At 41.0% G+C, this 22,603-nt stretch overlaps 1 protein-coding gene across 6 annotated transcripts in view; it reads right to left on the reverse strand.

Moving 5' to 3' along the window:
- SUCO (SUN domain containing ossification factor) overlaps positions 1 to 22,603 on the reverse strand; it is a 40,026-nt gene that overhangs the window by 17,198 nt on the left and 225 nt on the right. For 5 of the 6 annotated variants that reach the window (XM_035333156.1, XM_035333154.1, XM_035333153.1 and 2 more), the window contains exons 2-11: positions 11,750 to 11,858; positions 9,452 to 9,553; positions 7,989 to 8,134; positions 5,064 to 5,204; positions 4,738 to 4,885; positions 2,936 to 3,056; positions 2,589 to 2,713; positions 2,025 to 2,092; positions 1,338 to 1,445; positions 778 to 883 (exon numbers count right to left, since the gene is read on the reverse strand). In XM_035333156.1, coding sequence (XP_035189047.1) covers positions 778 to 883; positions 1,338 to 1,445; positions 2,025 to 2,092; positions 2,589 to 2,713; positions 2,936 to 3,056; positions 4,738 to 4,885; positions 5,064 to 5,204; positions 7,989 to 8,134; positions 9,452 to 9,553; positions 11,750 to 11,858 — 1,174 coding nt within the window. The remainder of the gene's footprint in view (positions 1 to 777; positions 884 to 1,337; positions 1,446 to 2,024; positions 2,093 to 2,588; positions 2,714 to 2,935; positions 3,057 to 4,737; positions 4,886 to 5,063; positions 5,205 to 7,988; positions 8,135 to 9,451; positions 9,554 to 11,749; positions 11,859 to 22,603) is intronic. The other variant, XM_035333157.1, reaches the window with a different exon arrangement.

The raw sequence follows: 22,603 nt of genomic DNA on the forward strand, positions 1-22,603 counted from the left end.
TGCTTTAAAAAATAACCAGATGCATCATGCAAGGTGTTATGGGCTTCTTTTAATTAAGATGTTTTAAGCAAATGAATGTACAAAGTCAGATTTATTTTTAAAAAGCAAAGTGGTAATTCCCCAAAACCTGTGTTGCAGTAATGTGAAAAGCCTTCTGAAGTTGTAATTTGAGACATTTAGCTCCAGTAGCAGTAATTCTAAGTAATTTGCTCGAGTAACAGTTATGACTGAAAAAATGCAAAAGTGCACTTTGAGTCTGTCAAGCAAAACCAGAATTTAAATGTTTACTCTTTAACATTCACCTACAACTATACAGCGGAATACTGCACAAACATATCATGAAATACACTATTCTAATCTGTGCTCCAGGAGAACGTGTATGTATGTGCATACATGTACATTCATACACACAAGCAGATACAGCCAAAAGACAAAATAGGATTATATTTTTAATCATATATTCAAAAGACGGTTTGGTAAGTCAAGCAAATCAGAATATCACCTGGATTTTTCTCCATTCAGATAGCAACTAAGGAAGTTCTTGGACACAAGGTAACACATGCTTTCCAACACATTTACAGGTACCATTTGAGAAAAGTAACACACTTGTGACTGTGTGATAGACATTTAGTATGTGGCCAATAAAACCAGGGCCACTAACGAAACTAATGCAATTAATGGCAACGCATGCCATAACACGTGTCTCCAGACACAAGGTAAGACCAGCAAACACTTCATTTTCAGACAACCCTGCAAAAGCATTTCTGCTTAAGTTACCTTAACATATTTGGCATACATCTGTTCATCCAGAGGAAAGCTTTGGACATTCCTCTCATCTCTGGCATGGAAAGTACCTAGTTTAATCCATTTGTTTGTTGGATATCTAAAAAACAAACAAAAAAAGTCATGTTATGAAATTCAAAACTCCATAACTTGCTGTTTGAAGACATTTAAGAGTCTTAAATGACATTTATGAAGACATTTAACAGTCTTCCAAAGTCTTCCAAAACACCTGTCTGAAAAATAAATTATTACTATTTTTTTTTGAGTTGCATTATAGCTGCATTGTGCTTTTTAATGAAGAGATATGTTGCAAGGTAAGACTATTCTCCACACAAAAGAAGCTACAGCAAGGTTTCTGGAATTGAAAAAGTATTGCAAAGAAAAAACACAGGAAATGTGGAAAAACACTAGTATCCGATCATATACACACACAAAATCTGTCATTTCACAATGCATTTCAATTTGCATAAAAGAATACACAAATCATGGCTGATAAAGACACATTTAGTAATCATTTCATTCTTCATTCAGAAGAGCTGATTTTGATAACATACCTGTCACTAATGGACACCAGAAAGTCTTTAGGAGTGGAAGAGAATAATTCATGATTCGCAATGTCAAGTTGTTTTACTTGGATTGGTTCACAAAGCTCAATAACAAACCTTGAAGACAAAAAGGAAGTTATTAATAGAAGCACTTCACCTGTAGGATTACACTCCTCGTTCCTTTACTTTGTTGCTCCATCCTTCACTGGGTATAAAAGAATACTACAGAAATACTATAGAATTAGGAGGCATCACTTGCCGATCCCTTCAAAATCGAAGACAGTAAGTCACAGAACTGAAAACTAAGGATAGCAATCACTGCTTAAGTCATACCTGAAAGACCAATTACTTATATATATGGTAAATAGCAATAATCTGTCCTGCAAGTATTTGGCAACTGAGGAAAGAAACCAAAAGCTTTACTTGAATGCTCAGCTCTTTTTCTTCTGAATTACAGTTATGTCACAACTACAGATGACAAAATGAATAAAGTTATCTCCTTAATCATAGCACTCAGAGACATAATTCTACAGGGGACACAATTCATTGCCTTCTGCTAAATCAGTTAAAGCTCCTTACTTACATTTCACAGGCACAACGCACCAAGATCCAGCCAGTTCCACAGTACATGCACACCCCCATTGCAATGGAAAACTAGAATTAGCCTTTACGTACAGGCAAACCTCAGTAACCTACCAGATTTTAGTACTGCACGGATTCAGCATATAAAGGTCCATATTTTCCATTAAAATAGCAGACGTGCTCTGTATAAAGAATACAACAATCAGTATTTTATGTTGTATGGAAGGTGATCACCACCACCAAGAGTTTCCCATGCCCTCCCACTCTACGAAAACAAACTTAGTATTAGTTATGAAGACCCAAAACCAGGTTTCGTAACATTTAAGCACAATAATATACAGGAGACAGCATACCACATCAGTTTGGGGCTATCACAGCTTATTTACTATGGTGAACTATTTTATACAATTTTGTCCAATTTCTATACTGAGCAGATTCTCCTCCCCCTTCCAAATATTTCAGTCAAAGAGAAGTTTTTCTCTACAGAAATCCCTCTTAAATAAGAGGGACAGACCGCAGTTTACATTCCATTTTTACCTAAACCCAGAATCACAATAAACCCCAAAACAGAAGATGACTTCAAAAATCAGTGTTCACTTTTACGTAACTGTACTTTGCACTACCTTTTGCACGACAGCAAACTGAAGTAATGCATGCTAATAATTAGTGAATGCTTACCTTTGCCTCTGGATTTGCTGCCAGAATTTTGGCACCACACTCTACAGAGGCATAGTTATTTCTGTTTTTCTGAACCTTTTTTGTGGAATGCTGTCCACCAACAGCAGAAGGGTGCATTGATTGACCTACAAACAGAAAATACTGGTATTATAACACACACAACAAATGTTTTCACTTGCAGGGAACAGCTGTCATTGCTTTATGTAATAAATGCCATTACTCATGTAATTTTAGTAGGAATGCAAACCTACTGGCTGCATGCTGGATTCAGCTAGTTTCACTATTCAGATTTAAGAGAAGATTAAAGCAGTCTGTATTTAAAGCAAACAAATGAATCCTGAACTTACTCTTTTCTTTCTCTACTTCCATGACTTTCTTCTTCCATTCATCAAATGTCGGAATATCTCCAGGATCCTTTGGAGTTATCACAGACGTAGGGTCAATTTCTCCTGTTTTCTTATAGTCTTTCTGGAAGAAGAAAAAACAAAACACCATCAATTGGGAATATTTTTCAATACAAATACTGAAACAAAGATGAATTTTAATGCTTTTTAAAAAAAGCAACGCCTGCTCAACTTCTACATCAAGTCAACAGGAGATCCATCATTTGAACACATGCTGAAAAGGTAGTGCCAAGGTAGATAAACATGTGATGGCCTCCTCCCAGAATTCTAGACTTTCACTGAGATGCTGGCAATTTTTGTCGTTGAATTACTACATTTCAAGTACAATGTAAACATTCTGTCTGATAAAAACATCTGCTTTGTCTTAAAGATTTTTGCTTCTCCTCTCCCTAAGAAAAAAAGGTTTCCCTGTAGCAGAAATCTTCAAAGACAAATGCTGATCATGACAGAATTCCAGAGGTCTCCTGGAGTTTCCAAAAACCACAAAAACCAGCAGAAGTAGATATTTTTTTTAAAAAATGTTTAATACAGAAAACATGTTTTGAACTTGCCAAAGTAATTACACTTTAATTTTACCATAGGCAATACTAACATTTGAAGTCTTAACTTCGTCATACAAACATATTTCCAGCATATCACGTGAAAAAATCTTTTGCTAGGCATTTACAGCGAGGAAGATTTGCTGTTTGCAGCCAACATTTTACATGTAATTTCCAGAAGGACTGCTTTGTAGGTTGACATCTTTGCACTTAAGTATTTCACACAGTTCTGTAACTGAAAGCCCTCAAAAAGAGAGAAGTAACAGATACTTAGATAAAAGTGACTTGACAGAATTCTTCACATGACGTACAGTGCAACTGAACTTCAGATTTGACATATCCAAATATACATCACCACATAATTTGAAATGAGAGGACCTTAAAAAATGCCTATTTTCTTCTCCCAAGAAATTTCAGAAATATCTGATCCTGACCGGACTATGAGGAAAGTGACAAGTCAAAAAGCCAATTGAGCAAACAATGCTCTTGCTTATCTATGACGTAATACAATGCCACAATTATTTAATTCAGTCATTAAAGAATTAGGTTATTTTTAAAAAAGCTTTATTTAAAGCTTTTTTAAAAAAATCAATTTACACCTTTTTTTGTAGTCAAATTCTTTAGAATATTCTTTCTGACTACATTTTAAGGCACACTGCAGCCTGTTCAGTGGGAATAACTTCTAAGATAGACCACACATTTGAAAAGTTAACAAAGTTATTAGTGACAATCAAAATGTGATCCTAAAATAGCAAAATATGGTGTTACTGTGGCCTTGGACATTCTTCACTTATATAAAACAAACAAGCTTTATAAAATGCCTCTCAATAAGAACATAAGGGCAGTCCTACAGTTCAGACTAAGTCTTGTCTAGCTAAGTAACCCAAATTTTAACACTGGGCAAACAAGATACCTAGGAAAGAATAACAACACAGCAAACATTTTATATTTCCTCCAAGTGTCGTCTTTGCCTCTAGCCATCTGCTTGCTGCTTAGCATCTGCTTGCCGCCCTGTTCTTCCATTTTAAAACCTTTACTGAGAGGGCAACATCAGACCTGCACACAGTGCTTATGATGCAAGAGCTATGCATTTATACAGTGGCAATCAAAAAAGTGATAGAGATTACTCATCTTTAACATCGTTGATTATTTAACACAGGTGTTTGTACCCCTGTGCATGCTGAGCAGGATCTCAGTACTGCTTACCTCCCTTTTTAAGTTCTCAGAGGCATTCAGAGCAGATTTTTGATCTGCCCCCTTTTCAGCTGCTGCAACTTTTGATTCAAACTCAGATTTTGTCTTCTTTCCCTTGCCATGTGAAGAAGATATGTTCTCTATATGTTGGCCTGCAAGGCTGAAAATTTTAGAGCATTAGGACCTACAAAACGATCACATTTTCAGTCATGTACAATATTAAAACACACATACAAATGCAGATAAGCAAGCACATGCAGATCTTTGTTGCAAGGCCAGGACAGAAAAGAACAATTACCTTTAAATTATTCAGTCTCACAACCTACTTCAATACTCACCTCTCTGGTGGACTGACAAAAGAGGAAGGCTCACTCTGAGGGTCAGCCTCAAGTGTCCCACCAATATCACAGTCAGGTTCTGACTGTTCAGCTTCACTAGAGCTGACTACAGGGATATCAGCACGGGAATTTTCTATTGCACTGAAGGAAAGAAATAATATGCTTTTTACCCTTCTGATAAGACAAGTAGCCCTGCTAATCAACTAGATAAACTAAAGATATTTGAAAGTTTTAAAAAAGCAACAATCTCAGAAATAATTAAGAAAACAGAAGGGGAATGAACTATGCCGTACTTGTGGGACAGCACTCCCAGTTGTGCAAGAACAGAATTTCTTCTCCACGCTCCAGTCCCAGCAAATAAACTCAAAGCTAGCTTCCCATCTCCCAGAACTCCCACTTATCACAAACACTGCAATGGATACTTTTGCCCATCGCTACTACACACTACAAGTTTCACAACCATCTGAATGCCAGCAATCTTCTTTCTCTTTCAACAAAGAATCTTGAACAGGAGACAGAGCCCCATCCCTAAAAGCTCCTAATGTTACCAAGTCAATGGGGAACAGACAGAACAGAACTTGGCCAAACCTATACAAGGAAAGGTGTGGCATAACACTACGTGGCAGAGCCTGCCAGACTTTCCATTAGTTCTTTTTTTTTCCTGCTAGTGCAATACTAATGATGTCATCCAGTAGATCATTACCTATGCTGCGTGAACAGCCTGAACTTGCTTATCTGCCCATTGCTTTAATTCTGCTTTCCCAAGGAGAACAAACATACTGCATCAGACAAATGCTAGGGCAAAAATGAAAAGAAAACCTCCCTACATGCTCTTTAGGAATCATGGAGTGGGCGGGGAGGGGAAGATGGACAAATGGTAACTTTCAGTCAATAACTTCTGTAACTTTCTTCTCCAATGCAGGGATGAGTTTCATATTGAAATCTAGGAGATTATAAACCAGATCTAATTAAAAGCCTTTATTCTGCTTCCTGAATTTCATATATCTCTAAGTTCATATAGAGGGAGATAGATATCAGGGTGTACCTGCCTGGCCTTCAGGATCTAGATTTGGCAGGAGTAGCACAAGCCTAAAAACTGTAGCACCCCCCGAGCCCCGCTTCGTGCGCTTTCATTTGTTAGTAGCTTTGCCTTCTTTTTTAAAGTGCATTAACATAGCAGATGTTGTCATTTAAAACCAGAAGAGGGCAAATTATTTTTCAATAAGCTTTCCACAAATTAGGGCCACACAGATAAGCTACAATGGCAGCAAGAAAGGATTTATTTTGAAGTAGTCTGGAATAAAATTACTTCCAGAATATTTTGACTAAGAGGTCCTGCTGCAGTATCAGACCAGTAACACCTAATGGAGCTGCAATTCGTTACACTGATAAGAATTAGCATCTAAGACAGAAAAAAATGTTGTCTAACAATAACAAAAGCACCTGAATCTTTTTAAAAATCTTGTTTAACTATGGAGCTGGACTACACCCACACCCCTCTTGGGTATTAAGATAGTCCGTAGTAAAATAGACTACAAATTAGTATTTAAAGTAAAACTGGAGTTTGAAAAAAATATATAAATATGCTATGTCCCCTCTATTGAACCTGTCCTTTCTTCCCACAAAGAGTACTAGGATCAGAGCACTACTCCCCACGACTAATAAATCAGGTGCTCCAAAACAAGTTTCAATACTCCTTTGTTTGATAGTTTGAGTCTTTTGAGTTCACCACTCTAGCATTCTGGAAATACAGTAGCACAAGATTATTTTCAACAAGTCCACAATACCGAGCCTTTTCTTTTAAACAAAGATCCTGAATCTTCTCCAGCCCCTGACAACAGTAGGGCCTGCATCTAGTTATATAAACAAGTTGGTACAGCAGTCCACAAAAGCTCTAAAAAGAAACACTGAAGTTACATCCCAGTTTTGCTTTATGAAAACTGAAAGTTTTGCAAGCTTGATTTTCCAAGACTTGTGATTAAGGACATTTAAAGGTACTTAAGCATTAGACCCGGCAGACCCGGTAAGATCAGACAACAAGATTTTCAGACGTTTTCTATGCTAAGACCACTGAATTCAGTAAATCAGCAAAACTGGACACACAAAAAAAAATGAAGAACTAGGGAATTCTACTTCACTTTTAATGTGTTAAATTTTATCTGTCAAAATACTAGATCTTTATTAGCAGACAAAAAAAAATTACCCTTAAGCAGAAAAGGACAAGGAGAGTTTTGTGTAAGTACCTAGAAATATATACACATGAATTTCTATACTACTATTCAAATTTGACTGCACAGCATTCCACAAAAGAATGGAAACAAAAGTAGGGACATCAATTCTCGAAGGACTCTGCCTACAGCAGGAGAGGTAGCTTTACAATGCACTAAGTACTAGATTTACAAACAACTTGGATATGCTTATACTAAAATGTTGTTTTTATTTGTAAGTATCTTAATAACAGAACTCATTTAAGACTGCTCTGTTCCCAGTCCTGGAGCAAGACCCAAAACCTGCTTTCAGTTCACTGAAAGCAGAAGCCATCACTCAGCCATGATGCTCATTATCACAGATGTGCAGCACATTTGTGAGAGGCAGAAATCCTGATGTTGAAGACCTGGTGGCTTTTATAATACAGATTACACAGCATATAAGAGACATTGAATTTCCCCCTTTCAGAGCAGGGCCTTAAAACTGGTAATGGCAACAGTCGAGCAAGTATGCAACTCTTAATCTGCAGATTAAGTGATGGCATATTCCATTAGTGCTGACACCATAAATCAAAGAACAGCAAAATAATAGCATGTACCAGTCTAGAGAAATACAGTTCCTCATCCCTGCTACACCTGAACAGGTAACCCTTTTAATGATATCAGGAAAAGTGGTATTCTGACAAAGACCAAAACAATGGAATTAAAAAAAACTTACTCAGGCTGTGAGACTGTAGATATCTCTGAGGTAGGTGAACTGGAATTATTTTCAGTGCTTGCAACTATGCTAGGTGAAGCTCCATTTATATCTACTGAAGGTGGAGTCTGAGCTTCAGGCTGGCTTGTTTCACTTACTTCTGTAGCCTGTGAAAAAATTACAGATGAACGTAAGTTTTCTAAAACTTGAACAGAGAGTTCTTACAAGAACACCTACTACGAAATTTTAACAGTTCAGTAATTGATATTTCTGTCATCAATAAACCTGAAAAATCAGACAGTAGGACAGATTAGAAAAAGTTTTCTTTCTTCATAAACCTAGCTGGCATTCAGTACTACTTCAGGCCAGTTACAACACTCCTTCATAGCCTACAACAACAGTATAAAAATATTAACCGGAGAAGCATATGCAACAACCCTGGGGAAAAGACTACAAAAAGACAACCACAAGAAAATTAACTTAAATATTTCAACCACTGAAACGAGCAGTTCTATTTGCATGCTTCAATACAGTTTAATTTTCATCCTCAGCTGAGTTTTGGGGAAGGCTTTCAATTTTAACACGCCAATGGAGCTCAGAAATGCATTTACAAGTCTATTCTGTGCTGTAACTTAAAGATAAATCATTTACACTTTTGAGAATTCAGTAATCTTGAGGTGTACTAATTCTAGTTCTACAGTTTTATAAGCATGTTCACAGCCTAACCAAAATTAAGTATTTCTGAATCTGGAAGAGTACACAACCTCCAAAACAGGTTTGTTCTTTGTGTCAACAAAAAATACTTTAGACAAGAGTCTCTTATCAATACCAGGATTACTCTGAGTCATCTAACTAAACATGAAGAAGTCCAGGTTTACACCACAGAATTACATATTTAAACTATGCAATAATATATATAATCAGAAGTACATCCTACTTATGTTGTCTTATAACCTACAGAGCACAGATGTGCGTTAAGCCATCTGTAACAGTGGGCTTTGTAACATTTAGCACCTGGCACTGAATTAATATTAACAATCGTGCACATAGTTAAAACAAAACCCTTTGGAAAATGCTTTCGTTTTAAACAAAGGAAGTAAAACTGACAAAAGGCATGGAAGATGGAAGCTAAAAAGTGACTGCTACAATCACCACATCTGACCTATATAAAATATTTCAATGAGGTTTTTTTAAGAGAGACATCCATACCTATAACATCCATCTTTAATTTACCTTGGAAAGATTTACTCAGTACCTACAAATACTAAATTACTATTACTTATGCACATGGGAAATGCAAGATCTGCTAGCTCACAGGTTTTCCTCTTCTTTGGAAATGAGTCTGGCAGCAACCCTATGTGCAAGTGAAATGTGATAGATGGTTACCTAGATGGTTACCAAGAGCTTTAGACAACTCAAAATGAAAGACTCTGAAATACAAGAAGCATTTGAAGAGTGTAAGGAGAGTAAAATAACACGCTTACCTGGTCAGATTTTGTAGAGTCATCAAGTAGCTCTTCCGTGGAGTAACTCTGTGTACTTGAGTCTGCATGTTCAGACTCCAGTCTGGGACTAGTCTCTTCCCTCTAGTGTATTAAAAGGTAAAACAGTACGTATGCAGTAACAAATGCCTTCTTATTCTAAGAAGAGGAGCTAGCTTTGGTAGAGACTGATTACTACCTTTACAACCACCAAAACATCAACAAGAAACTAAGCTTTATGAAGCTTCAGAACCACTGCCCATGTATGTTTAAATTTTCATCCGTACAAGGGCTACAGCAAATTACATCAATTCAGTTAAACCTTCACGGGCACATTTGAGGCCATTCAGTTGCTGTGCTAAGGCAAGTCCATCACTCTACCATAGCCTGCTGTGTTGACAAATCCTCCCTATTCCTGTACTGCCCAAAAAAGGGAAGAAAAGTGATCCTACAATGGCTTTCAGAAGACAACCATTCAAAAAGGACTACAAGGTAACATCTGGCACACGTGATATAGCAGTCTTATCAGTGAAACTACAATAAATTCCTAAGTCTGTTGTGACCCTTTTAAAAAGCTTTTGCTTTTACAACTAAAGATTTCTTGTCAGGTGCAATGAATTCACAGAGCAAGAATATGCAATTTATGAAGAAAACACTCTATAAGCATCAGGCTGTGTAACTAATGAATTTACTTCACTCTACAAAACTTTTTTTTTTTTTTAAAGGAAAGTGTCTACATGATACACAAGTTATTTCTGAGAACATTCTTCCTACAGTGATAATTTAAAATACGAGAATAAATCTGGTAGGAATTCCCATACCCCTTGTTTTTACAAGGGCAATCTAAAATTCTCCGGTCAAACAGAAGTGCTAGTGTTTGGACCCCAGAACAGGCCACTATGCCATACAAGACTAAGCACCAACGATGACTCAAGAAGACATCTAAGGAAAACTGAACAAGAGCTGAAACACTGTTCCTTCTTACAGGACAACTCCAGCAGCCTGGTAAGAAGTAACAGCCGAATGCTTAAGACTTCTCACGCACCTAAGACATTTTTCTTTAATAAATAAAAATTACAGCATGATGTATGAGCTTTCACATCTTTAGGCTTAAGCTGAGAAATTATCTTAATAATGCAGCAATGCTAATGGAATGAAGGGAACAATGCTGAAGAAAGCAGGAAGACATACACCAGCAGCTTCCCAATCTCAAGGCTCACTTGATCTTTCCAGGTGTATTTTATCAGCCATTTAACCTAAGCAGGACTTTAAAAAAAAAAAAAGAAAAAACACACATCCTGGGTTCTTATGGCTTTAAAGCACAGCTTGTCTGCCAAATTCAGGCAGCCAAAAGAATAAAACAGAATGCTATTTGGATGTACAAGTTGGCAAAAAAATAAGCTGCCCTAAACATTGAAACGTGTAAGAAACAGACAAAGTTTTTCTAGCCAGACAGCTCACTACTTGAGTCAATTAGAATGTTTGACATGATTTTCCAGTTTTTGTGTGGCATATAGAATTTTCATGGAATCAGGACCATGACACTACTACTGACTGAAGGAGGAAATGGGATGCCCTTAACATCAAGGTTATCTGCGCTTATCATAGGATGATTCAGATGATTCTTTACCTAAATAAAACTGAATCACCATGACTTTCTGATACGACTCAACTGCTTGAGAACTCACTATGGAATCAATATATGCAGAAACCCACGATGGAGGGAACCAATTACACTCAATAGTGCCAAGCAATGTAAGTAAGGAGGAGACAATCTTAATTTGTATTTTATGTACCTATTTTAGTTTTGTTAATTTTTATTAGAGGGGATGTAAAAACAATGAAGACAAACTTAATGAAACAATTTATCTTAAACCCTCTATTTAGGATAGCAGCCGGTGGTGCACTGGATTTCTAACACAACACAGACGCAATGTGTATACCGCAGCAAAGACTTAACAAGGCCATCAGTTGTTATTGTGGTCTCTACAGAGCCACGTACAGTCCCCAATAACCGCTTCTGACAGCCAGTGCCCCAAATAAAAGAAAACACTGGGCCACCATTACTAGCTTGACTATTTGTCTCCCTCCCCCCAAAACCTGTCCAGCTGTATTGTCAGATAAGAGCAACACATGGAGTACAGGAAACAAAACCAGGCAGATATCATGGTTCACAGAGCAAGTGAGTAACATCAAACATTCCAGCCAAGAAGGCCATGAACCAAAGTGTATGATTCAGTTTTATTTTTTCAAGTAAAAAGTCAGACTAAGTAGCTAATTAACATGATTTATTTAACATACCTTTTCCTGGATGTTTTCACCATCACTTGCCAGGGCGCAAGCATCACTTGAAGCATATTGCACTGCAGATGAAAGACCGTCTTCACAAAAGACATGCCAAAGAGGAAGCCTGTTAAAGAACACAGAAAAAACAAGGTCAACGTCTTGATTTTAAATGAATAAATAACATTTTAATATTCCCTCAGCATCGCCTCCCTCAACTTTTTTTCACTTATTCCCAAAACATGTCTAAAAATATCAGTGTACAGTTTACAGATACTTGTTTATCAAAGCTGTTAGAGGACTAAACCTTAAGAAATTCCTAGCCACCACTACATAACATATTACTTCCAAAGACAAAAATAACAGCAAAACAATTACTGGGGTGATACCATGTCACAAAGTGTAAGGTGACAAGTTAGTTTCTGCAAGACAGAAAGAATTCGAATCAACCTTTTCCATGCAGTCATAGAGTACCTTCAGCAACGTTATTTTTAATAAGGAAAAACTAAAGCAACAGTTAAAAAAAAACAACACTATTTATTACTTCAGAACATTCTATACTGTCAATATCGCTAAACACATTTAAGATAATTAGCAAAAATAAGTTTGCTAGTCAAAAGGCCCATGCAAGAAAACTAAAGAAAATAGACCCAAATGGAAAACCAGGTGATGGCTTAACTAACACCTCCACTTTTTTGGTACTTTCAGTTCTAAACAGCTTTGCTTTTGAGTGCAAATGGATTTATTTCTGTAATAAGGCAGCCGGCACCTACACAAACACTTGCATGAGAAAAGCATCTCATGCTGCATGTAGTGCACGGCCCCTGGACATTCTAGGTAACATCCATCCAGCAACCCCTTCGGCTTGGAGGCCCAAAGGCCACCGAAGGTCTTCATGCAGGCTCTGAGTCTGACCATGTTATGCAAATTCAGAATACTGTGTGGTTTTCAACTGCACTTGAACACTAGAGTCCCCTGCCACATTAAAGCAAACGATTGCCCAGGACATACTGACATAACAGCCACGTGGCTGGTTTGACCCCACATGAATTCACACAACCATCAGTTCACACCCTGCAAAAGCAGAGCCTGTCCTACAAAGAGACACACGGCTGCTGCAGGTCTTTGCGCAAGCAAGAAAACTGGGTACAGCATCCTTCTGACAGAAGATCTGAAATCTAAAGCACAGCCATAACAGTCATCCATGACAGTTAACGATAGTAATGGGTCAGGATTTGCCTACACCACTGGCATGAGCCTGAGGTTTAGACTCTGAATTACCTCTGCGTTAACAATTTGGAGACCACCTCTATTGGAAGCATATGCAGCATAGGTTCCTCCAACGAGGAGCAATCCATGCTGCAGCACACCGCAGTCAGGTACCACATTTTGAGCAGTTTCATGCATACACACACTTGCGTGTAAACACACCCGCACGCAGTCGCAGACTGAGCGCTATTTCTCCAGGCTGCAGGCTGTCACAAAAGCAGACTTTTGGTGTTGATAAAAACCTGTTGCTCCTTTTCCACCTGCATCAGCCAGGTGTTAGTCACTCCAACGCCAGGTGTCTCACCACCAGAGGAGCAGACAAGGAAGCTGCGGGATCTGACTTACTGGGCTGGGGGCAGGTAAAGAAGGCAGGCCAGGTCAGTCACACCTACCAACTCCTCTTCCTCTGAGGTGATGGCTTTCCTCTGAACTAGACAGAAGCCCTCAGAGGCCAACTGAAGCAGCTGAAGTTATCAGAAACTACCACACTTCGAGGGGTATCGAAGTCCTTATAAGCACCAGTTGCAGCAGGTACAGTCTCATGTCTCAGTTAAGCTGGAAATGAGGAGCATGCACTTGCACATCTTAAATCCCTATCTCATCAGGTAGTTACTTGTTCATACTAATTGCAATGTTACTGTCCTTCATCACCTTTCACAGTCCTATTTCCTAACTCTCGCTCAGAACAATTAGCTGTGCTGAAACTCTAAGTCCCTTATTTTTCTGAAACGTGGTTTCAATCATTCTGCAGTGAAATGTTCTCATGCTTTTAATTCCAGCACCCCTGAACTCCTCTTCCAGCTATGACTGCCTGTTTCTTCATAAGAAAACAAAAGATCCAAAATTACAGAGAACGTAACCACAGCTCACTCCAGCCCTTCATTATAGATACACACCAATGTTTTTTTCCTGTTTTGCTTATGCTAAGGCAGCAATCTTCAGTGAGCTGTATGGAGCAACATTAAATCCCTTAACACGGAAAAGGAAAGAGAGCACTGGCTGTGAACCAGCATTTTAAAACAGGGCACATTTTCACAACCACATTAATAACTACTTTTGCATCTGCAGTCACAAAAAGCACTCCGCAGAGAAGCAAGACATCCATTTCTAGCAGTATCATCAATACACTGCCTTCAATCACAAGTCATGCTTTAAAAGAACACAACTGCAGTGTATAAAAAACGTGAGCAACACGGCTTCTATTCGGAAGTTCTTCTTGATCTCATCCCCAGCTCAAACACAATGCCTCAAGCCTGCCAAGAGCCCTCTAAGCCAGGGAGGGGACCGAGAACTCTTTCGGTGTGTGTACGTACACATGCACAGGACAACCTGGGCCCTGCTGCAACAGTGGCAGGGAGGATCTGACTGCGCATCAGGAATGCAACTGCACAGAAGGCAAGGCTGCTTGAGACTGGCTGTTGCTTGGAAGTGAAGTTTCCCACCTCTCAGGACCACCAGCACTCTGCCTCCTCCCGTCTGTGACGACCCTGCATATTCATTCAGCAGGCGTCTTTAGCCACAGTCCATGTGGTATAGAGCCTGTAACGTGGCACAGCACCTCCATCGAGCATTTCTCTATGCCCAGAACAAAAGCAACACGAAAGGCTAGGTGCAAACTCACTGAGAACAGAATCCCTCCCTGAGTTGAGCAAACTCAGGCAGCACGTCTGGTGAAAGCAGAGCAGCTCCTGCAGCTGCACGCAGGAATGCAGCCTTCCCTTCCTCATGGCAAGAGCAATAATTTATGCTGACTTGGAAGCAAGCAGCCCTGATGTCCAGACAGTCCTGGAGATCAATCACTAGATCTACTGTCTCAGGCACAAGGTGTAACTTCAGGTGAGGCAACAGTGTGGGAACACCAGGGACTGCTCCAAACCCATAACTAACATTTCGTGACTTAACCCGAACAGAGAAGTCTTCAATAGTTCCCTTCTTGTTCGCTGTGACTCAAAATAGCAGCTGCTATTAAATCTCACAGAGAACAAAGAAACTTAAGCACGAGTCGTTTCAGATCATTAGCGTATTTTAAAAGCTGTTTTCACTGATCCACCATTAACTTTTCAGCTTGATGTGCACAAACCCCAAAGCAAAAGCTGCAAGCCCAAACATGGAGGGAAAAAAAATATCCGTACTCTTCCCAGGGCAGGCCCACACTGTGATTCTCCACTGAAGCAGAAATTCTGCTCACCCCTCTGAACAGCACGTACATTTATTGCTGTACGGATTAGCTATGCTCTACTGATGGCTGGGAGGGCTTTGAAAGACCTGAAATTCAAAGTGCAGGTGGCTCTGAAATCACAGCGTAGGTTTCTCAGGAGAGACTGTCCAGTTCTAGCTTGCCTCCAACTCTTTAATTGTGAAGGCAGCTGTAGAGGAGTATCAATAGCTGCACTGTGGTGCAGCTCCTCCCAACTGTTTTGACAAGCATAAAAATCAAGCTGAAAGTAAGCAACTGGTAAGAAAAAAGTGAAACGTACACATTACAGCTAACCCAAAAACAAATTTAAATGAGTAGAACCTGAAGGTAAGAGCAGTGTTTCCACAGTTTGATCTTACCAAACAGCCTAAGCTTTTCTTTCCAAAAGTGCCATACAAAAATGCTAACATTTGCACAAGATTCAGTTCAGGCACATCTGTCCTCTAAATGATTCAAGAGTTGCCTTAAATTCTCCCCAAACAAGACCTATTTTTGGACACCAGAGAGAAGCAGCTCGTTGCAGCGCAGACTGACATCCCTGAGACAGTAACTTAAAGCAAAGGGAAAATAAAAGGAAGCTCTCCTAAGCGTACTGATTACAGGAGCTCCTTGAACACGAAGGGAACAACCTTTCCAGAGCGACCACTGACATTACGTACACCTCTCAAGGGTTGTGTTACCAACAGGTGCAGATGCACCATGTCCAGCAAAGAGGGAGAAGGAAGATGTCGCTGTCCCTGCCGCATGGCACGTTCCTACTGAAAACATTCACAGGATCGGCTCAGAGCAGGCCTCTGCAAGAGGAGCGGGGTGGGTTTGCAGTCTGGAAGGGAGAGAGCCTGCAGAAGGGGTGAGGTGCCCCTCTGCTGGTTGCAGAGCTGCCTTCTTGGTAACACAATAACCTACCTCGGATGAATCGATTTAAAAGGAGAGAAGTTGTTATCAGTGAGGAGGGCAGGAAGCATTCTGCTTCCCACCAGCCCTGCAGGTCTCTGGCCCTGTCACCAGGCACGGTTAAAAAAAAAGGCCTCAGGAATGGGGGCTCAGGGGATCCAAGCCCAGGCCCCAGCCAGCCACCTCCAGTCTGCTGCCAACATAGAACTAATGGCACTGGGGAATCTTCACCTGGCTGCTTAGTGGGATCAGCCTGTACCAGAAGAGCTCAGCAAGACAGAATTGCATTTAAAAGGCCCCACAGAAGGGAACAAACCTCAGAGAAAGACGCCTAAGCTTTTAGGATGGCAACGTTACTTCAGCCAGTCAGGGGAAAGATCCTTGCAAGGCACTGACTGCTGCAGCACAACCCCTGGACACAATACTCGCTTCTGCACATGAACTGGAAATAAGTGTTGATATACACAAGGGAAAACCATTAGCCTACCTTACTTTTTTTTTAAAAAAAAAAAAAAAAAAAACAACACACATACACCATTCATTTAGAAGCCATTTATTACCACAGAAGAGCAGCATGCCTTACCAAGACAGCTTTTAAAGTTATGATGGTTCCTTAAGAGAGAAGAAAGCCCAAGACTCCCTCCACAGACCCAGACTAAGCAAGGATGCTGCCAGAAAGGCACCGACACACCCCATTTCTTACCCCATCCACTAACCGGGGAGCAGTGCTACCTATGTTCTTGCATTCCAGATTCACGTGCCACAACACAACTGAAACTGGAGCTTTTTTGCAAAGCCTTTCCTAACCCTGCTGTATTTTGCAGTTAATTTAGGTTTTTAGTATCCTGCCCACTCCTTGTGAAGAATGTGCTCTCCAGACTGTCCCCTCACGGGAATGCCACACCAAGGAGACAGTTACTTCACTCATTCAGAGCCCAACACAAAAATACTTTTGACAATTCTTAGTTTCATAGCCTCAGACAATGAAATTCCAATCCTCACAGTTTAAAATATGGCTTTCAGATTGTTTTTAAAGTGAAATAGCACACACAGGCTGCAAAACAAGGTTGCGCCACATGCTTTACCCGAGTGAACTGATTTAGTGCCCAGAGGGGCAGTCCTGCACCCCACCCTCAGCCACACATTGCTCCTGCACCCCTGCATCAGGTCTTGAGATCATGGACACACACCAACGAACTCCGGGGGTGAGGAGGGAGCTTGCAGGTGCTGTGTACTCTGACATAAAAACGCATGACTGAGGGAGGACACACCATCTGCCCGAGGCTGCCCACTGCTGCAAGTCAAACAGAAAACCAGGCTGAGTGGAAACCTCTCTGTTGCTTTCTTACAGCACTCCCAATGTTACTCTCCCCCAGTCTAGAAAAGGCTGCTGAAGGAACTTTGCTGCTGCGATACATCCTGCCAGCTCTTACTCCTTCTTACAAGCATCCCCAGGCACCCCACCTCTGGGCACAAGCCGCAGTGTCCCCTTGCAGCGTGGGGATGGAGCCCCGACTTCTGCAACACTGTTCCCAAGAGCACAGCTTAACAGAACCTCCCCATGTCCTCAAACTTGAGTTACTTTCACAGTAAAGTGCTGGGCAAACACCACTCTGGAAAAAAAACCACCACCACCATAAAATCTGATACTGACCACGAGGACTAGAGGAGAACAGAATAGCCAGGGACTGCCAGGAAGGCCTTTAGGGTCTGCAGCACTGTTAAACCCAGGAATCTCTGAAGGTTTCTCTCACCGCTTGTCCGCATGGGCTCAGTACTGCAATGGCAGGCTGAGAATAGCCTTCAGCTGCTCTGCAGCAACACCCCCTGCTTAAAACTCGCTGTAGATAAAACAGCCTAAAAGAGCCATGAAGTGGAATTTCTGCATAAATTCAGCAACAGGAATTTGCCTTAGATCACTGCAAAGCTACTACGACCTAACTCCCAGATGTTTTCTCATGTATTTTTAATAGACTTCAACAATACCTTGATTACCATTCCAAAATTCATCCAAGCCAAGAAGTTTCCTTTGAGCACCCAAGCTTATTTTGAACAGTTCAAACCATTTGCTGACATTTCAATCAAAAGGATTTTAAGTCATTTACAGCACTATTTTCACTCACCCGAGCAAGAGTTCCCTGTGCTAGTTTTGGGATCAGTCTGCCTGTTCTGCCAGCTCACTAACTTCCCCAAGAATTACAGGAAATTTTGTAGTGGACTTACAGTTCTGCATTACCTTGTTCTCAGCCAAAAGCCGTGCTAGCTTTATTGCTCAGAAATGTCACCCCCTTCAGACAGGGCGCTGTTCTCACCTCTAAGTGAGAAGCTCAAGAGAAGCTGCGTATCCTCCCCTTGAAAGGAACGCGGACTTTGAGAATGCTGGGCTAATAATGGAAGTGAAAGACAACAAAAGCAAAACAGCATTCTGGAAAATACAGTGGAAAGAACAAAAGAGTGAAGAGGAACTAAAAGAAAGGCGTTTCAGAAAAAGATGAAGTGCTGAAGCCAGGAGAACCTCTTTGCAAGGGGCAGGGTCCTGGAGAGGAGCACAGCAGCCTGACGAGGGGGGCACACGCCACTCCCACGCACCGCTCCTACGACAAGCGAACAAGTTGAAGTTTCTAGGACAAACCTTTTAGAAGATATGGCATGAAAGCATTTCTAGAATTCTTTGAAAAAATCAATGAAGGTAAATATTCAGGTGTTGTTTTGAAGGAAAGACACCAGAGCCCCTGCTCGCATGCAGCACCTCCACATGAGCTGGTAAGAGCCAGGCACAGCTTGGGTTTTAAGGGCCAGGAGATGCAAGGCAGTTCCCATCCTGGTCTCAACTACTTATCAAAGACACTGCAGAACAAGATCCTGCATATCCAAGAGCACATCTTCATTCTGAAATAGGATGCCTGAAACAGGAGTTTTTAAATTATATCGATAGTGCCCAAATCATTTCTTCCTGCCAGAAAAAGAAGGCACACGATCCTTAATTTTAGCCCAAGTTTTTTTGGGATGTTTCTGTAGCTATGCAAGGGGAGAACCAGCAGATAGTGACCACCATTACAAGCAAGTTCCCTGAACAGCTCCACCTGGGCAGCCCCCTGGAACCACCTTCCTGCCCAGGAGAGGAGTTCTGCAACCAGAAGTACACCGCGCTCTGGAGCACAAGCCCCGTGGTGGTGCCTTCAACCCATCTCGCCCCCCGCTCTGCCACTGAGCACCCACTGAGCAAAAGAAGTCAGTAACGGGGCCAATAATTACTCAATCAAAGCCTCTACTTCTGTGATCTCTAAGCCGGCTAACAGCTTTTGTCTGCACAGGACAGAGGGGGCAAGATAAACCCAAGCAATGTTCTCACGCTGCCAGAATAGCACGGACTGTTGGAGCTCTTCTCACAATGCAAAAGCGTTCCACAAGCACACCCTCAAAACATGTAAGGCCATAAACGCAAACCAAAGACCAGGAAACTAGAAATAGTCTCTCATTAAGATCTGCATAAATCTTCACATTTAACCTGTCACAGGGAGGAATACAAAGTGATCCAAGATGTACCTGTACAGCAGCATCAGCCCCGGCCATGCCGCTGACCTGTACAGCTTCCAGGGTACGTCTCATTATGGATTTCAGATGCAGGACTCCAGCAGGGGTCTTCCAACGGCAACAGCACACCTTGCTGCCAGCCACTTTGATAGAAGCCTTCCTGCACTGATGCAGCACACTCGCAAGGCACTCACAAGTGAAAAATCCTGATGCACACACGTACTTAATCCCCATTTTCCTTTTATTCATACTTGCAAAGCTGAGGATTATGAAAGGGTTCGTAAAAGCTAAGTAGATCAGGATGTGCAAAGCACTTTCTGGGATAGAGTGAATCATAGACAAATTAGTGCATGCATGATTTCTTTATCAAATGCATAGCTAACTCTTTGAAAGTGCAGTGCATGGTAGGCAAAAGCTGATGTCAGAAGAATTTACACCGGTTACTGTTCAAACAACTGTCACGGCTTGTCGCAGTTCAGCTCAGTTCCTATGAGCTTCTACTCCACTTACTCAGCTCCGTCTGCATTGTCAAACAATGCAGACAACTACAAGTTTTAAAGGTGTTTTTACGTGGCAAACATCCACAGAATGGGATTCACAGAAGCATAAAAAAGAAAATCTCTGTAAATTCAGAACAACAGGAGTCTTATTTCTAGAGCAGTATATTCCCAAGCCTCATCCCCATCAGAAGTACTTCTCTAAAGTCTTGCAGCCATCCCACTTGTCTGAGCTCCCTGGGACAAGCTCACCAGCTCAGGCTGCTCACCGCTGTCCTTCCACGCGCAGTGTGCTTCAGAAAGCCTCCGGTACCACACCTGTGATCCTCCGCTCCCAAAGAGCACCGTACTGCTGTTACTGAAAGGGCTCGAGCTAATAAGTTAGATCTGAGCTTCTATTTTTCTGTACGTTTCTAATAGGCAGACACATTTTTAGCTGACCAGATGAGATCTTTTAAAACATCTTCTAGTTAGAAAGCTGTCAAACCCATCTTGCCACCCTCCCTTTAACCGAACCGGTATTTCTCCACTGGCCCAGCTTCTTCAGACAAACTTTAAAATGTGTGGTATGGAAAGAAAAAATCCTACTTTAAGTTTATTTTCATCAAATAAAGGAAGCAAGTGCCTATCCAGAAATAAAAACAAAGTTCATCTTAAAGAGAGGTGCTAAACGAACACTCTCAGTGCCACTTGGGATTATTTTTATCTAGCATTTTTCCCTGCTTTTCTGTTTTTATTTGTTGACCATCACTTTCACCTGTAAAAAGAGCTTCTTTTTACAGAGAGATTCCATTTCCCAACGACTGGATTTGAAGAGCCAACATTTGTCACTCATGCCAACATTTGTAACACAGTCAAAGCCTTCCATTTACTATTTAAACTTGCTTTACAGTTTACGTGAACAAAAGCGCTGAATATCTCTTTAGGAAGAAGTTAAATACACCACAACTTACCATGTTACATAGCTCAGCAACACGACAGGGATTAAAAGACTTAGAGACTTTCCAATTACAGACCTGACCTGGCTACTGAAGGAAAGCTGCAACACCATGCTACATACAGAGGATTTTAAACTCTCTAACACAAATTGCTGTTTGTACAACTATAGAAGTTGAGTTGTGCCCTTCTAACAGCTGAATTAGTCCACTAGCTCTTTAATCAGAAGTAGTCAGAGCGAGCAGGTTGAACATGATCTGAGCTTTAATAGCAAGAGCTCTGGGATACTGCAGCACAAGCTCTGGGATCGGTTAAGACTGCTTGAAAGAGCCATCTTTTAAAGAGAAAGAAAAAAGCCTCAAAGCAATTTCTCTCCTATATATATATACACAAGATGAATGCAAAAATCATCTGAGCTTTACAGAATAAGTATCTGATTTTCAAGAAGTTTGCTAGATATGGTATCCCTTTATCGATATGGAAAGGATGCCTGATTTTTTTTTCTTAAAATAATAGAAAAACAGAGAAAAACATTGTTATAACAGCGTACTAAGAACAACAACAAAATTCTCTGGCCACCTATGTATCATTAAACCATGACCAGCTCCTTGAGCAACATACCTCCAGGCAAAACCAGGTTATCCGCCTTCAATCCCCAGGAAGAAACAAAAACTTCTGACAAAAAAAAAAACTACCTATACCCATAGAAACCCTGTGTGAGAAGACACTTAATTGTCCTACAAATAAAGGACAGACATCTGGAGCCAGTTTCAGCAGGCTCACAGTTCACTCTGACACATGAGGCTAGGAACTTTTTATTTCTTTTAAAGTTTTCCTAAATGTAAACCCAGCACCTAAATGTAAACCTAACAGCTGAGCATTTGAATTCTTTCTGTACTCACTGTGCTGTTTTTTTCTAAACCATAAAATACGATGATATGAACCAATTTGACAACTGAGCTTCCAAGTTTTTTCTGTACTCAGTGTATTGGTTCCCAAACCCCAAAATGCGACGACATGAAGCAGTTTGGCAGCTGAGCTTTCAAGTCCTTTCTGTACTCACTGTGTTGTTTCCCAAACCCCAAAGTAGGATGATATGAACCAATTTAGCAGCTGAGCTTTCAAGCTCTGTCTGTATTGTGTATTGGTTCCTAACCCCAAAACGCGACGATACAAAGCAGTTTGGCAGCTGAGCTTTCAAGAAGCTCTTTCTGTACTCGCTGCGTTGCCTTCTGGTTCTTTTACTTCACCGTACTGCCTCTTACACCCCAGAAGGCGCCGACACGAACCGATTTGACTCCTGAATTATCTCACAGCTAGTAACACCAGCGTCACTTCAGCAACCGGGCGCTAACAGGCAGGTTCCTGGGCTTCCCCGGGGCCACCCCCTCAAGAGCCCAGCACAACCTCCGCCACAATTCTCCACACGCGACTTCAAAACGAGCCACGAAAAGAACGCCAGAACCCCACACAGGCCGCACGAGCTCCGTCCCCCCGGCCGTGAGGGGGCCGTGAGGGGGCCGTGAGGGGGCCGTGAGGGGGCCG

This window comes from Oxyura jamaicensis, chromosome 8, assembly GCF_011077185.1.
Source record: "Oxyura jamaicensis isolate SHBP4307 breed ruddy duck chromosome 8, BPBGC_Ojam_1.0, whole genome shotgun sequence".
NCBI classification, from domain to species: Eukaryota; Metazoa; Chordata; class Aves; order Anseriformes; family Anatidae; genus Oxyura; species Oxyura jamaicensis.